Raw genomic sequence first — 17,228 nt, 5'->3', positions numbered from 1 at the left:
TTTAACCATTCCCCCACTCCAAAGCCCTGAAAACCAGTTCCTAACACTTATTTAACATAAATCCGCCATAATGCCTAAAGACACTGTATGATACAGGCCTTGCCTCCAAAAGATTCATTCCTGTCTCCTTCAGTTACGCTGAAGAATGCACCAAGAAGCCATCCTTCCCTATGCCTGGTTCTTTTAAAAGCCAGTCGTAACTGGAACTTTTGCTGGAATCGCTGCACTTTCTAATGTAAGGTTATGCCAGTTTGTCATCCTGCCAGTCCTGTTTTCTGTCTCAGTCAATGGGGATAAACACTTAGCTCTCCTTTTTCTTTCCCTATTACCACACCCCTTCGTTGTAACTGGTATAGATTACATCAGAAATTCCTTGCTGAGCCAGCTCTGCTAATAATTTTTGTTCTAAATCATACAAAAATCTGTGAAATGTAATCATGCCCATACTTCAGTCCACCACAAATACCTGAAGCTGAAATGAACCTTGCAAAGAGTGATGTGTCTCTTACTTGATCACCCCAGGACTAAGTGAGCAGCCAGATCAATGCTTTACTGTGCGTGCATGAGCCCAAGTCACACGCTGGGGCCACAGACTGGGAATCTGCGATCTGCCAGTCCAGATGGGCCTAAAAATCACTGTCACTGTATGAAACGTCTGGCTCTCAATGAAATTCGCTTGGAGGGGCAGGTTTATAGAGACACTTTCAACACATGTAGGAGAGGAGTAGAAACAGGGTTGTGCGTAACTGTACAGTTGAAAGCAAATTCAATTACAGCTCAGAAAGCTACATTTGCAGCATTTTCAATGAACTCTTTACCTCAGCGAGCACCACGCTGTTTATTTGGCCTCTTCAACACAAGAGTTTATTGACTTCTTCAGACTGATTACTTTTCAGGCCACAGTTTGCAAAAGCAGGTGGTGGCACATGATTGTGAAGATGCTGCTGTCAGGCACGTTGCTAACCTTGCCATGGCCAGCCACCCCGACGGCGTGCATTGGCAGCACCATGATGTGCTGCTGCAGCACACAGTCCCACCAACACAGACTGTGGTAACCCCATGAACAGGTATTATGAGCAACAGCAGGTTGTTTTCTCCCTTATGGACCTCAGCCCCTGCTTTCAAAAAACTGCTTGCTTATGTCTTACGATGCATTTTTACCTAATTGGAAGGGAGATAAGTAATTAAATTTAATGGAAACCAGGGCTTCAAAAGGAATACATAATTTTTGAAGCCATAATTTCTATTGCTTTTTATTACCTTTACCTATGTTTTATATGGCAAAGGGTCACAGAACAGATGCAGCTGCTAAACTGGGCGGCTTAGCATACAAAGTAAGCTTCTGCAGAGAGCAGGAGCAATTCAGAGGATATGAGTGAATTCACTTCAGAAGGCAAATGAAGTTTTGAGTCATTGCTGAGTCAGGTAAAATTCCAATTTAATACAACACCTCTAAAATACAACCTCTTCTACACGAGGCAACAATAATCAACTAACCAAATCTACTCATAAGAGGAAGGGGAAATTCTGAGTAGAAGTGCAAAAATGAATCATTATTCTGATAATGTTTTTGTTATTATTTTCGCAGATGGTTCTGAAAGCTCTTACAACTCAATTAAGTTACCACAGTCAATAAAAACAAAGAGCAAAACCAGGGCAGATACTTTCCGCCCAGACACGATGGTGATGGGCACATTAGAAATGAGGTAGATTAGATAGATGAACTAGATAGACACATCTAACTGTCCTCCAGTGCACTCATTTGTTTGACAGCCTGGAAAATGCCAACATTCCTGGGATTAAATGAAAATAGAAAACTGCATTTTCACTGTAAAATACACTCAGAACTTCACGACCTCAGTTTCTTCTTGTTAAAATAAACCGGGGCCCAACCAAGTACTTCCAAAGAGGCTCAAAGTACAGTACACTGAATGAAACAGTAACTACGACACCACCAACTGAAAGCCCTTACACTGCTACTCCTTAATCCCAGCATATTAGTGCAGTGATACCACTTGCACACACTTCAATACACCCATTTTTCTTGAACTCAACACCATCAAAGTGCTAAATTGCCCATTTTGCACTGCTGCCTTGGAACCATATTCCTTTGCTGCACGATTGCCAATTCCTCTCTCCTTATAGGCCTGTTGAACATTTTTTCTACTGTGGTCCATTTCCCTCCACTTTATTAATCAAAAAATGTAAAAGTAAACAAATGTGTTGCATATAAAAAAATAAACAGCAACAAGAACTGGACTGATCCTCCCCAGAGATTCCTGGCCCAGGTTACAGACGTATTGGCAAGGCTTTTGCTGCAGCGCTCAGAAAAACGCGCACACAATGACACACAGATAGCACCCGTGCTCATGTTCAACAGCTCCATATTTTCTCCTAGCACCAGGGCACGCGAGCAAGTTCGAAGCTAGATCTGGCAGTGTGCATTTGGCAGTCCCCGAGCCGGATCCCGCTCTTGCCCCCTCCAGCTCTGACAGAAGTGCTGGCTGCGCCCGGGGAGCTGCGCGACATCGCGGTGCTGTCGGGGAGAACAGAATCCAGCTCCTTGTGACAGTTTTCCCTACACAAAATCACAATCAGCCAAACACATTTGTAATCTACTGCAGCTGGTGTTTCTATAATTGATAGAGATATAAAAGCCCTTTTTGCTAAAGTTGTACTTTTGTACTTTTTTTTTTCTTGGGGGAGTTGTGCGAAAGCAGCTACAAAAAGTGGGCTTTAAATCTCAGATAATGTAGCTCCCTTTAGAATCCCAAGCTTAGAGCAAGTCGTTATGAGTTTTAGAGATGCAAAAAAATGAAGCTAAAAACAAACATTTATTTTACTTGACGTAGCAAAACAGTGGATTAAAAAGTTAAATCAATGCACCGTCTGAACGGTTCCTGCTGTAGCTGCAATTTCAAATGAAATAAGAATGTTATAAAAACTCTTGCATATTAGGCACATTTGGAAATGTCTCCTTGTAACTGTTCTTTAAGTGTTCTGTCTATGAGCACTAACAGGTCACTGCACAGGAAATGCAAAAATATGTTACATTTTAATCAGGGCATATAAAACACTGTCTAGAATGTTACATTGCCCTTGGGAATCCGCAGTAAGTAGGGGAACTTTTACAAAGTCCAGGTCACTCTCCCCATTACATCACTGTTAAAAAATAAAAAATAAAAATTATTAGGTTAAATTATATAGATGTGGTGTATTAGAACTTTCGCAGTTGTAGGATGATGGCTAAGAGATGCTTATTTCCTTGGAGAAACTCATAATCACCCTCTTGTTCCCCTGCACATACTCTACATATTGAAAACAGTGCATTTTAACTGAACTGAAATGTTTCCAAACAAAAATAATGACAGAAGACAAACATAAAAATGAGACTTCTCGTACACTTGCCCTACCAACAGATTTCAGCACTTCACCTTAACACACAGACACCAGCTGAAAACCTGCCTGGTTGTACCTCACAGGTGATTAAAAATGAAAGAAGGGATTTTAGCAGAGATGTTTGGGAATGATTAAGGTAAAATGTCCCTAATCCAAACAAGTGGAAACCCAGATGTCAATGTCATAACATTCCCCCAACCCCCATAAATATTTCTCCAAGTGATTTACCTCTGTTTAACCCAAATCACAAGATCATAAAATATCTAATAAGTTCACAGAAACAGCAAAAGAGTGATGTGAGCGTGACTGTTTTCTAGATTAACATTCTTGGCATTTTAGCTATTTCACATACAGAATCCAGGAGGTGACACAAAACAGTGTCCCCAGGACGTCCTGCTCTGCTCTCGCCGCTCCCGGTTCAACGTTTGTCACTGAGTTCCAGATGGAAAGATTCCATCTCTATGAAAAATCTCCCGAGGAGCAACAAATGGAGCAAAATGAAACGCCGTGCCCTGAGTGAGCAGCACCCCGCGCGGCCCACTGCCTGCAGGGGAACATGGCGGCTGCCTCCACAGCCGCTGCCTCCACAGCGGTGCTGCTCAGCCCGCTGCCATTTGCATGCTGCAGCATGAGAGCAGATCTCAAAGTAGTAACAGGCCCTTTTTTTTTTTTTTTTTTATCTAAACAGATATCTGTGGTTGAAACTCTTGGCATTATTCTTTGTATTTTTTCTCCGAGCTGCTCGCTTTAGTACAACAGCTTTGTAGCTGCCAGCATTTTCCACGCTTAGTTCCAGCCTACCTACGGCGCGCAGCTCCTCCAGGTCCAGCAGCTGGCTCAGCCCCTGTGACAGCACACGAGCAGTGCAAAAAGTGGCCTCTTGCACACAACTGAGGGTGCCCCTGGTGCTGGGACAGCCTTCCTTCCCTCACCCACCGCCAACACGGCTGTGGAGAAGTAGCAGCGGCCGAGGCCCCATCCAGGCGCCAGCTGACACGCTCGGTGCTGACATTTCCCTTCCTCTGCTTTTGCTGCTCAGACCCATGGCCATCCTGCAGCAGGGAAAGCAATTGTCCTACTTACATGCAGCTAACACATATTTTAAGGCAATGTAATTGAAAAAGGGAAACTGAGAACTGAGCTTGCGTGGTGGAGATGGCACGCTTGGAGAATGCTGTGTCACCTTCTAAAAATTCTTTGGCAACAGCAACTTTTCGACTTTGTAAGTCAGACAAATTTGGGTGGATTTTTTTTTTTTTCAGGGAAGGCAGAAGATACCTCTGAAAAACGTTCGCATCACTGCCAGAAAGCAGTGGTCCTGCAGCTTTGGAAATAAAACCCTGACGTACGCCTTTTGCATTTTTGCCAAACAACATCCTACCCTAAATTTCAGGAAGAACATTTTAATAAAGGAAACACAGATTTTGGCAATGGAAAATGTTACTCTGAACAGCTCAGATCTGGAAACACTAGAACCAGTAGAAATCAAGCTTTTGAACAGAAAAATCCAAACAATCTGGACTACGCGTATTGTTGTGCCCATGATATAGATGTTATTGCTGTGCCCGGGGCTATGCAGTACTCCCAGCATCCATACAACAGTGCTCTCAAGACCTCCATTGGTTTTCTGCTCTTTTCAGCCTCTTCCCTTATTTTCCCCTTTTTGTTATCATGCAGCTGAACTTTTTCCATGTCAAAGGGCTGCCAGGCGGGGGACAGTGCTGAGCCTTGAGCAGCAATGCTGGCTGCTTGTTCTGCCTCATCCATAGCAAGCTGCCTCAATGGTTCAAGCAATCCATCTGGCTAGAGGGATCATCAGACAAAAACAAACAAACAAATCCATAACTCAGATCACAGAAAGGTCTTGTCTTCGTTATATGAGCTGTTTTGTTCTCGTGTGCGAGTTACACAATAATTGGCTAAGCCTACAAAATCCAGGTTGAGTCCCTGATTCAGCCCGAGGGGCTCCCTGGCCTTAGATTTCAGTGCAGACTTAAAAATTGATAGCAACTCCTTTTTAATTATCAACTGCTCATGATACATGTTTTAATGACATGCATTTAATTTCGGTCCGGTTTTAGACATACAATTTACTCACATTCAATATAAATTCCAGGGTTGTGAAATGGGGCCTTGCAATTGTTTTTAAGCGTTTTTTCAAGTTATGAGATACATCTGAAATACAAAATTGAAGGAGTTTGGTAATGTCATGTGATGTTTTGTTAGCTTTTGACAAGAGAAAATACTTAATACCCTCATTTTTTTCCTGCTCTGAATATTAGTTTAATTGTCACAAATAATTAAATGCTTATGAGTAAAAGACATCTTTAGACATTTTGACAATACGTATTAAGAAATGCTTTAAGGGAAATCTGCACAGATCGGCTTTTATTTGTTATGCTAAACAATGATGCATCCTGATTGCATTTGCTCCTTATTTGTGTGTGCAACAGGAGACGTACTGTGAATGATCTGTAAGGAATAAAATGACAGTATTTGACAGGCTAGGAAATGTCTGGGCAAGGATACAGGATAAGGAAACCTGAAAGGGCATTGTTTGTAGAGGGGCAATGGGACAGAGACACTCCCTTCAATCTAAGGCAATGAAAGGCGCCAACGACTAAATTACAGTTAATAAGAATAAGAAATAAACATAAATTACATACACAAGGCTCAAGTTCAAGGACTTTGGACCACTAAAATATATATCTCTCATTATATCAATTATCAAAGAGAGACAAATTTCCATCCTCAGAATTTGCATATGAACTCTAATAACCTACTACTCAGAAATAGAGGCAAGCATTAATTTCCACATGAAAAGGAGCCATGGGAGAGCTTCCCAAGTCCCCAGCTCCTGGGAAGAAAGCCCTACCTGGTGATTTGGCCATGAATGCTCTGGCCTCTGCAGGAGGGAGAAGCAGGTGGTCTCCCAGGTATGGCAGATTAGCTCTCTATTACCTAAGATTTATTCTGAGTTCTTGTCAATATAATGGCTGAAACAACCGTTCCTGAAAGGTAATACGGCGTGAAAATAAACATAAACAATCCTTAATGAATCCATAGGCTATTACGTGCATCATATTTCTTCTATAGGCAATACATACATCTCCGCTTAGAAACAACAACGCTGCCCTTGATCAAAGCTCAGCAATTCCTGCTCACACAGGAGACGGAACTGGAAGAGGTCTATGGGAACTGCTCAGGGCTAAACGCTCCTCAAAATTCAACCCCCCCTCAGACGCCCACGTAAGGTTTTAGACCCTTCACTTTAGAAGCCGGCTTACAAAAATTAGAGCCTCGGAATTTATTATCAGAGATTTCCAACCACCTCTGGTGGTCTGTGTGGGAGAAAACATGCATGTTCTGTTAGACAATAATTAGAATAGGTTCTTCATATTTCTCAGGGCAAGGCGTTATATATGAAATACAGAGTTGGACCTCAGACTGACAAAGAAATGTAGAGCAGTGTAAAGGGGGAAAAGTAACCATAATAAAATTGTCTGGTCCTGAGCCTTATCACTGACCAACAACGCATCCGAGGGTCATTTGGGAAAGTTAAAAACTTACTAAAATTACGCTGACTAAAATGATTCCCCTAGAAAAGATCCCCCTGTTCTGAAGTTCACGGAGCCTGGTCTCCTGCTGGAAGCGCGCTGACAATATTAATGTGATCTAATAGCCAGAGTAGGGAATTAGGACCAAAAGCTGCTTGACCTTGAGCAAATCAACCAAAACCTCCTGCCTTCAATTTACCTTTCTGTGAAATGGGAACAAGATATCCTGCTCCACTGAGGTCGTTCTACAGAGTACACAGCATTGGTGAGGAATCCTTGGAAGGAAGGCGTGAGGAAAGATTACTCCGCTCCCTACCACAGGGCACGCGTGAGCAGCAACCGTGCTGCTAATCAAAAGCGCTAGAAAGCTTTTAATTTTTTAACATTTAATGCTACAGATGATCAATATAACTACTTAGCTTCTTTCTCCTTTCACATGTTAATTTAATGCAACTTGTACTGTGCCCATAAATGTTATGACAAGGCTGAAAAACACATAAAAAATTAATTTTGGTACACAAACATACCAGCTAGACTAAGATTCTGTTGTTTCAATACAAAACTACATCACAAAAAAATCTGATTTGGGGTTAGTTTTTTTTTGTCCACTCAGATTGCAGGCACTAAATGAGTTCTTCTATATGTACAAAGAAAACTACAGACTTTACGAATTGAGGTGGTAATTCCCAGTGCAACTTACACAAAATTGTATGGAAAATTCAGAGTAAAGCCTTTCCTTCCTACAGAAAAAAAAAACAAACCACAACAGGACTTCTGTGCAACTGAAGGTCAGTGATAGAAATAGGTTTGTTGTCTACACATTTCAGACTGCATCAAAGTGCAGATTTTCATCCTGATCTCCTCTTTCACTACATAAATCATTGCAATCAAGGTATTACAGTGAATTTATTTATTTTCATTAGAAACAAGAATTGCGTGCTGTGCTTTTTTCTATAGAAATTCTGCACATAACAGACCAAGTATAACTTCAGCAAAGTTGCTTTGGGAATATTTAACAGCATTTTTTAACTTATGAAAGCAATACTGAATGAGATTTACTACAGTTTAAGATAAGCGGGTCTTAATTTTATATGAACAAAGAGACTTAAAAAGCAACCAGAAAGAGTTCTGGCAACACTGTGGAATATCAGGCCTTGTGCAGAATTGGCCCTGTTCTCTCCTACATGCATACAAACAAATACAAGAGGCTTTTCAATTAGACGAGTCTTTTGAGAGGGATGCAGGAAGGGCCAGAGAGCTCCTTAAAACTTTATTGCTTTTGTCTTTGTCAGGTTGGGATGCATACTAAAAATGACCTGTTCTTTCCATGACATGCAAGATTTCCTTTCTAATTTGACCTCCTCATTTTATTGGTTTCCCAGAATGGGAGTGGGGATGTTGATCTGGATCGGTTTTCCCCAAATACTCAGTAGATTTGTTTTTCTATAGCTGTCTAGAGCTAAGGATGCTTCCCATGGTCTCTTCAGCATAGTAACTTTAATGAGCCTCGGTATCATTAGACAATACAGTTTACAGAACAGAAGGAAAAAAGACACAGAAAGGAATAAGATAGAGCTATAATAGATACAAGCTGTGGAGATGAAAGAAAGAAGTCAGCATCTCATTTGCATTAATACAATAAAAATACAGCATTAATGTTGCTAGTTGTAAATTTTTTTTTCAATAAAGTTGAGCCTGATTATATCTGAAAAAAAAAAAAAAAAAGACAGGCTGTGCATTTCTCACAGGTCTTGCAAGGGTTTCGGCTTTAGAGGAGAGCTACTGGCTATTAACTTCCTACATTTAATTGCCACTGAAAACAATCTCTGTGAAACCTCATGTGAAAGCCACTCCTCAAGAACCAATGGTCTGATCCTCCACAGCCCAAGCTGCTTTGTTTACAGCAACAAATTCAGAGTCACTCTTCACATAACTCCACTCCATCATTATGTTGTGCGCTTTGTTTACTGGTATTATGTGTGCATACATATGAAATTACATACACATGCACATACTGCACAGTTCATCCTGAGAATCAGAGAAATGCGATATTACCAGCTTTGTTTATTCAAAAATCACGAATCACACCCTCAGAAATCATGAGACTAGCTGAAAATTATGAGATGCTAAAAAGAATCGCTGTGAGAATCACGGTATTCCTGTTCTGGCATAAGAACCTTTAGGCTGTGTGCTTTCAGTCTCCCTACTTCCCCATAGCAAGGGGTTTTAAATAAAATTTTCTTTTAATTTGGCACTTGGATAATCACGAGACTCCAGGAGCTGCAGGTTCAAAGAAAACATGCGCTAACAAAGGGCTTCCAGTGGACACAACTCCCAGCATCGCAGCCATTTCAGCGCTTTAAGATGCTGGTGGGATACTCAAAACCTGCTCTGAACTACTGCACTGTACTGCACTGTACCAGCTTGAATCAGAGACAAGGTTCCACTCCCAGGCAGGCACGTACCTATCCTTTCTGCAGGGCAGGGATCTATTTCCTATACATTTAGGACCGCAGTTCTATTTAGGTGCAGCGTTTAACCAGTAACTGGAACAATCTGGTGCTGCACCTTATGAAATACGGATTTTTCACAATTTAATCCTGTCATTTTGTAACTATTGTTATGAGTTCATTTTTCCTAGGGCAAAGGGGAAAAACAGTTCTTTTTGGGAAACAAAGATTCTCTTCATTTTCCTAAATGAAACACTTAATGCAACACTTAGATCATAAGACCAGTTTTTCCACTTTTTGCCTGAAAAATCTCACCAGCCAACGAATGAAAAGCCAGCAGTTAGAGAGAGATGTGTAAATCTAATGGGAAACAGCATGCTTCTGTGATGCGTTTCTCCTGAAACCTTACAAAATACACTATTCACTGTCAAGGCATTTCAGGGTTGCAAAAGCTGTTATTATAACATGGCGAAAACGACTCGGCGCCAAGATCCAGCAGCCTCGAGTGAGAGGTCACCTTAATGAGGAAGAACTGATTTTGATGGCTAAAACTACACGGAACTTTTACACTTCCCCTTCACAGAACCCTTTTCGCGCTTCTACCTGAGAGCTGCTGCCCATGTGCACAATGCAACCAGCACATTAGAAAAAGGACTCTTTAAAAGACTGTATCATCTACTGGTACCAAGAAACTGTTCAATAATTAACACAGAGAGTGGAAATGTGTTTGAGAAGTGAAGTTAGCCAAGCAAGTAAAACATGTCAGTCGCACAGGCACTAGAAAAGAGCAGCGTGCAACCCTCAGTAACACAAGTTACAGCCAGAACTCTTCCCCAGATTTTAAAGGCAGGTTATGCTTTAAAGCTGGGTAGTAGAATCTGGTCCCTCTTCAGATGCAAAATACTGCTAGAAAAATACTTAATTTCATAGCTTAGCAGCCCAGCCTGACAGAGACAGACTTTACACAAACCAGTTACCCGCTGAAGCAAAGTGCTGAGTAAGAGATGCAGAACTGGACCCACTCTCATGTAAATTATTGTAATTAAATAGGTAATGAAAAACCACTGCTCTTGCACGAATGAAATGTGAGACTTCAGCTAAGAGTGTAATGTGTTTCCAATTGACTCCTATATCAGATTCGGAGACAGATGAAAATGTCTCTCTGCTTGCATGAGCACGCTTTGGAGGTACAACTTCACAAATATTTTCATTTTGGAGAGAAGAGGGATAAACAAAGGGTTATCTTAGCTGTAAAGTCAGTAGGATATTCTTTTTTTGAGGCGTAATATGGCATGCACATGTCTCAACCTAAGAGGCATTAAATAGAATTTGAATCATTTTACTTTGCATTTGCTAATAATACATCACCCAGTAGATGAACCAGGCCTTATTCTCCCCTCCATGAGCTGACATGGTATTTTTTTCTTATGTTTGAGCTCTTAAGATCTGCACAATAGCTTAACACAATAAGTGTTTAGCCTCTGGTTCCAACTGTAATTGATAGAGTACGGTTCCATTCCCTCTGCTGCTGCTAAGTTGGGAACTGCAGCCACAGCAACTGACAGCTTTTTTTTTTCCCCCGTGAGTCTGGAGTTGCTCTCTGGGAGTGATGTCCTCATCGGGACGTGGAGGGAAATGGGAACGGCTCACCCCAGCACCGGGCCGTGCAGGAGCTCCAGGGACCTCTTCTAGGGGAAACAGTTGCTGCAGGTGGGTGCTGCTGATGGGAGAGAAATGCAGGGGAGAAAGCTCTGGGAGGAAATGGCAAAATCCTGCAGCCTGAAGAAAACAGGCTTTTCGAGTAGAGAGCACAGAGGAGGGAGAGCATTTGCTGAACAGAATTTCTAACAATGAGCGTATTTGTAAAAGTGCTGTAAGATTCTGTCATTTACTGATGGAAACTCTTGGTAAGTCCCAGTCTTTATATAGTGATAATACACTGTGCTTCGAGACGCGAGATTCAAGCTGAAATAAGGAAACAGCTGAATTGAACACGACTGCAAATTGTCCCATTCGGGCCTGAGTTCTAACATGGGAGAATCACACTGTGGGTTTGGGCTTAGCAGCCTGAGTCCAGACTTCAGTGCAGATGGCGACTAATTTTGGTGGCTCTTCACTTTCAAAAGTGCCTATTTTGGTACATATTTCATTAACCAAGTTTTAAAGCCTTCTCTTGTTTGTGAACACCTTGGCTTTTTTGTCATCTCTCAGCATGGCGATGTGCACAGTAACTGAAAGGTTCTGGGGCATGAGCTATTTAGGTGGTTTTGATGCGGACTTGCTTTTCTGGAGGATGCTTAAACAAAGCACTGCTGCCATTTCTACAGTTTCATTCAGTGCTGCCTGCGTGGAAACTATTTCTATTCCCGTATAATAAAGGATACAGATAATGCCTGAAAAGCCACAACGCTCTCAGTTATTAATACATGTACGTACTGCTTCCTTTCATCACAGAAATGCACACGGCAGACCTAGCTGGCCACCTACTTTGCTCTCTAAAGAAGCAGAATTTCGCTTTCTAAATACGTTTCTGTTTTAAATAACCTTTACTACTGAAGTGCAGACTGCAGCTCCAACGTACTGACTGCTACCCATCTTCTGTTTGCCACTATCTGGGGTCTTCTCCAAAACAAGACTGCCTTATTCTACTGCACCAATAAACAAAATGAATGCGGCTGCTATCTGTTCCTGCTGTACTTTTCAAGGGCTTTGGTTCCTAGATAGCCTAATGGAGCTGGGAGAGAAAGAAAAGAAGATGAAATTGCACTCAGAAAAGGCGTTAAGTCTGGATTCGTCTTTTAGGCTTTAAAAAAGCAAACTAGCAATTCATGATCACAAAATAAAATATGCACATTTAAACAGGCTGCAGGGGAAAGTAGAGTTTAATCCAGTGAAATTGTGTTTGAAAGCTATTTCATACCCCTAGGAATAAAATCTGAATAGCAATTTTGCTTTGCTCCCACCTTTTTTCCACCCTTCTGTTAATATATTACCATTTGTTATGGAATCGTTACAAGAGTTCTGCCCCAGAGGTGGCTGCGTTGTGCGGAAGGACGAAGCGCTTTCCGGGCCTGGGTCTCCTCGTACTCCCAGGGGCAGACAGCGCTCATCGCAGCCGCACTGATGCGAGCAAAGCTATTTCTGCTCTGTACCTGAGCGGGAGAAGAACTGGGCCCGCAGTCTGCACAGCCCTTGTGAGTCGTTTGGAGGAAGGCGACAGCACAAACAGGTCCTTACTGTACACAGAAGTATGATACTAACGCAGCCACAGGCACAACGAGCTCCAAAAACCTGCTTTAAGAACTACTGAAATGGAGATGACGATAAAAAGAGGGACGGCTCAGAGCAGATTCGGCCCTGGAAAGATCAAAATGCATTCAACATAATTCTGGCATTGCTGTGCGATGAGTTATCTCTAAAAGTATAATTTGAGATCAAAAATCCCCATCGTCAAACATAAATAGGGCCCCGTTTATCCAATTACGCTACCTTGTTTCATTACAATGCTCTGTAATATATTTCTTAGGAATACAAGGCTTAACATTAATAATAGAACAGGACAAAATTGCCATGTATATTTCTCTAGATAGATTTTCATCTAGCAGCAGGACTTCACTTCTGATTCACTCGTTGGTTCTCTCTAACCTTTACATTATTCATTAATCAAACTAGAAACCTGCTTTCAAAGTCAGTGCATGGTAGTAATTATTTACAGTTGTGCATAGTATTTAATTTTAAGCAATGACAAAAGCAGGCACGTCCAGAATCATAAGGCTTATCATTTTTCTTCCGGTGGAGGTGAACTATCTGAGGGAGCCAAAAGTTGCAAACTTCTCTTCAATATCTCTGCTGCCATCAAGACAAAATGCAGTGCAACTGATACATTTGAACTTGTACAAGAGAAAATAAATAGAGCGAAAATTAAGTAATATATAATGTATTAACTCCTCTAAATAAAAGGAATAAAGAGATTTGCTATCAGCCTTGATGAGAGATTCGTTTCTTATTGCACAGTCTGTCTACTGTCACTTTGAGGTACTTCGCAATCTGCAAAACAGAACCTCAGTGCTATCCTGAAAATGAAAGTCAGTTTTAAGAACTACACACAAGAGTCATGTCTGCACTTTGGAAGCCCCCCCGCCCCCCACAAACACACAAACACAACTTCAAAGCAGGAGAACTATTGCAAATGCACAAACCGACTTCAAATCAGTTATGCTGAATGAAACAGGACTGCTTTTGCAGCGCTTTGCTCACCTGAAACAACATTGCTCTGAGGACAAACAGAATCACAGGCATGCACTGTGGAAGACCAAGGCACGCTTCAAAATGGGAATAAAGACGGAGAGACACAGCTGTGGCCATGCGGATTTCTACCTCCTCACTATGGCTGGCAACATACTGTAATGTTCTGGATAGGAATATTCCTTGCTGTATTCTCAGCGGGGAAATCCTGGGAAACAACAGGATGGGCTTTGCTCACAAGAATTTACTTATTCTGCAGCCTATGTTTCTAAAAAAGAACAGGATGCCCCTGCTACAGGAAGATACTACACACATTGCAAGCGAAGATTCTACTTTGAAAATAAAATAAAATGAAGCCTCGTACTCCTGACAGAAAGAAAAAAGGAGCAATTCTAGCACTGTCACTGTGATGATCAGCATCCATGAAAAAATAGCTATTTATCCTGCAAGTTGAACACGTTAATGCCTTATTCAGATATAACCTCTTTGTGAATAAAACAATAATAGCAACTCGTCAGAGAGTTCTTCTGAATATATATATAAATACATATCTGTGCTGAGCTTGACTATCATTTACAATGGCAGGGATTGCTGCTTGCCAGGCTGGCAGCCTGCGTGGGTGCATCACTGCTCATGTCCCAAAGGCTCTCCCTGCATGCCATTGTCCTACACCCATGTGAATAGGGCAAAACACGTAAGTTCGTCAAAGTTGTGCACCTCCCAATTTCTCAAAAAGAACATTTGCCTCCAAATGTATCCCAAGCACTACTTTGCAAAGTTTATTCGAGCCACTAAAGTTGCCCATGCATTTTGTCCCATGGATAATACGACAACAAGAAAATATTCAGAGTAGAAAAATTAATAGGCCTTTTTGAAAGTGCAAACATGAAATATTAGTTTTCTTTGGAGAACTAATCTGACAAAGGACCCACAGAAAAAAAAAAGGGGGAGAAAAACCCGCCTACATTAAAAGCCAAACAAGATAATAATTGTGCATGTCTGGCTAAGAGAATCTAGAGGGCAAGCCTTACGTCATTGGCACTTGGGTTACCATGGTGAGTGATTTATTGATATATATCAAGAATGAATAGATCAAAGGCAGCAAGATGACAGGTGATCAATCAAATGTCAAATCAAAGCTGGCAATCAACTGGAAAGCTGATTTTTCAGTGGGTGGGTCTGGCAGAAGAAAAATGAACTTCCATATTGCGCTTCCCAGAAACAAAACCCCATCAGACTATTAAAAAAAAATAAAAAGCAATTAAGCAGCCTGGAAGAGAACTCTTTGAAAAGATTTACTATACGGGCCCACTCATCTGCCTCTTTTTCTTGGCCCCCAAAAGAAAAAGAACATCCTACAAATGACAAAACAGAACGCTTCCAAAGTTGCAAACTATTTCCTCCCCTAAGATAAATAAATTAATAAATAATCATTAAAAAAAAAAAAAAAAAGAAGAACGATCACAAAAGCACTTGGCGCGTGCAAATACACCAACTCAGATACAAAACAAAAGAAGAATTTGATTGGAAAATGCGGCTCGTCTTCTAGCAGTCACAACGCTTCGCTTTATTTCCTGTTGCAATTTTCACCACCGCTGATCAAAGGCTGAACTTCCCCGCCGGGTTCAGCGCCGCAGCCCCTGCGCCGTTTCAGGCACACGCAGCGCTCGGGCAGCGCCGCGCAGCCCCGCAACGGGAGCCTCAGCGCCCCGAGCCGCTCCGCCACGCGCGTTTGGGAAACAAAACCGCCGCGGGGTAAAGAACGACCGAAAAAAATTAAATAAATAAAATAATCATAATAAGGAAATAAAGCCTGAAGCGGGGAGCAAAGTGGAGGCTGCTCCCGGGCGGGGAAAGGGGCCGGGGGAGAAGGGGAGAGAGCGGAGGAAAGTTGGGGGGAAGTTTGGCCGGGGCGGGCGCGGGGCGGCGGGAAGGGGTCGGGGCCGGAGAGCCGCGGGCAGGGCCGCGGGCACGGAGCGGCACGGGGAGTTCCGGGCACAGAGAGGGGGAGGGCGAGAAATAAATCCGGCTCCGGGCCGGGAAGGCGAGGGTGACCCTCGGTAATAATAAAGATGGGGGGAAGGATCGAGAGGAGCGGAGAGGCAGCGCTGTGTAAGGGGATGGCTTCTCCTTACCTGCAGCCCGTTTGGGTGCTTGCTGTTTCCTCCTTGGCATCGCTCTACTTTCTCCAATCTCACTTCTGTCCCCAGATCCGGGAGCCCTGAGCCGCTCCGGAGCCGTGTTCGTGCGCCTCAGCCGCGGCCCCGGCACCCTCAGCCCCGGCCCCCCCGGCTGCGCTCACAGGAACCTGTTTGCCTTTATTTTATTTCAGAGATCTACGTTTCTTTCTCTCTCTCTCTCTCTCTCTCTCTCTTTTTTTTTTTTTTTTTTTTTTTGGCTTTTTTTTTTTTTTTTTTTTTTTTTTAACTGTTGCAACACTTGCTTTGCTTTGATTCGAACATCCAAGCTCAGGAGCAAATGAAAGGCGCCCACAGTACCAGAGAGCGAGAATAAATAAATAACAAAATAGATATGTATATATTAGAAAGGCGGCTCTGGGAATGCTGCGGGGCTGCCGGGCTGCTTCCTCCCTCTCCTCCCTCTCCTCCTCCTCCTCCTCCTCCGCGCCGCGCGGATGGCGGAGCGCTGCCCGGCGGTGCGCGGCGTGTGCGTGCGCGCGGAGCGCTGCAGGTTCGGTGCTGTCAGATGCCAGGCAGTGAGTGATATGGGAGAGGACAGGGAGGCTTCGGAGGGAAGGAAATCTGCTGTTCGCACACACACGCGCGCACACACACACACACACTCGCACACACGCACACACACACACACATACAGGCAGGGCGAGGCGATGCCAGCAAACATCGATCCGCTGAGCAAACTGCACATTAACAAACTCCTCCTCCGCACCCTGATGACAGGAGGAAATTTACTCCGCGCAGTTTATTAAAGAGACAGCGCGCGCCGCCGCCGGGCCCGCAGCACCTGGGGCGCGCGGCGCCGACGCCCCCCCCCGCCCCGCGCGCGCGCCCCCCTCGCCCCACGCGCGAGCCCCGGTGCCACGCGCGCCCCGCGCGGAGCCTCCTGGGGAGGGCGCTGCGGGGCGGCCCCGGGGCTCCTTTCCTCGCGCTCCCTCGCGGCCGTCCCGCGCTCAACGCAAACTCGGGTGAAGTTGAGGTCGCTCCCCAGCCCCCCTCGGGGTCCGTTCGTACCGGACAACCCGCGGCATCGCGACCGAGCGCAGGGTGGGAGTGCAATGTCGCGTCTGCTGTCCCAAGGTGCTGCGGAGGTGCGACCCCGCGCCGTGCCGCCGAACCGCCCTCATCCCGCGCGGAGCCCGGCGGGCGCACGGCAGGTGGGATTCCGCGCCGGCCTGGGGATCGCCGCCCCGTCCTTCTGTCTCCGCGGCCGCCGACAGCGCCTCGAGGTTTGAAAAGGGAGTGGGGTTCTATTCTGTGCCTTCCTTTCTCGTTGGTAAAGAGTTTATTTCTTTTTTCAAAGTGGATTTTGCAAATATTCCACAGCCAAGCCCCAGAGTTTGTAACAGAACGGAGTTCCTTGGTGCTCTTGTTGCTGTCTC

General features: G+C 43.7%; 2 protein-coding genes across 6 annotated transcripts in view; both read right to left on the bottom strand.

Moving 5' to 3' along the window:
- Positions 1 to 16,005, bottom strand: part of TSHZ2 (teashirt zinc finger homeobox 2) — a 211,821-nt gene extending 195,816 nt beyond the window's left edge. For all 4 annotated transcript variants that reach the window (XM_048963013.1, XM_048963014.1, XM_048963016.1 and 1 more), the window contains exon 1: positions 15,787 to 16,005. In XM_048963013.1, coding sequence (XP_048818970.1) covers positions 15,787 to 15,826 — 40 coding nt within the window. In that variant the 5' untranslated portion in view covers positions 15,827 to 16,005. The remainder of the gene's footprint in view (positions 1 to 15,786) is intronic.
- The window catches only part of DOK5 (docking protein 5), a 514,932-nt gene that overhangs the window by 488,190 nt on the left and 9,514 nt on the right, over positions 1 to 17,228 (bottom strand). The gene's annotated exons all lie outside the window — the stretch shown is intronic.

The sequence above is a fragment of the Lagopus muta genome, chromosome 16, assembly GCF_023343835.1.
Source record: "Lagopus muta isolate bLagMut1 chromosome 16, bLagMut1 primary, whole genome shotgun sequence".
Classification (NCBI taxonomy): Eukaryota; Metazoa; Chordata; class Aves; order Galliformes; family Phasianidae; genus Lagopus; species Lagopus muta.
This window is presented reverse-complemented; position numbering and strand designations above follow the sequence as displayed.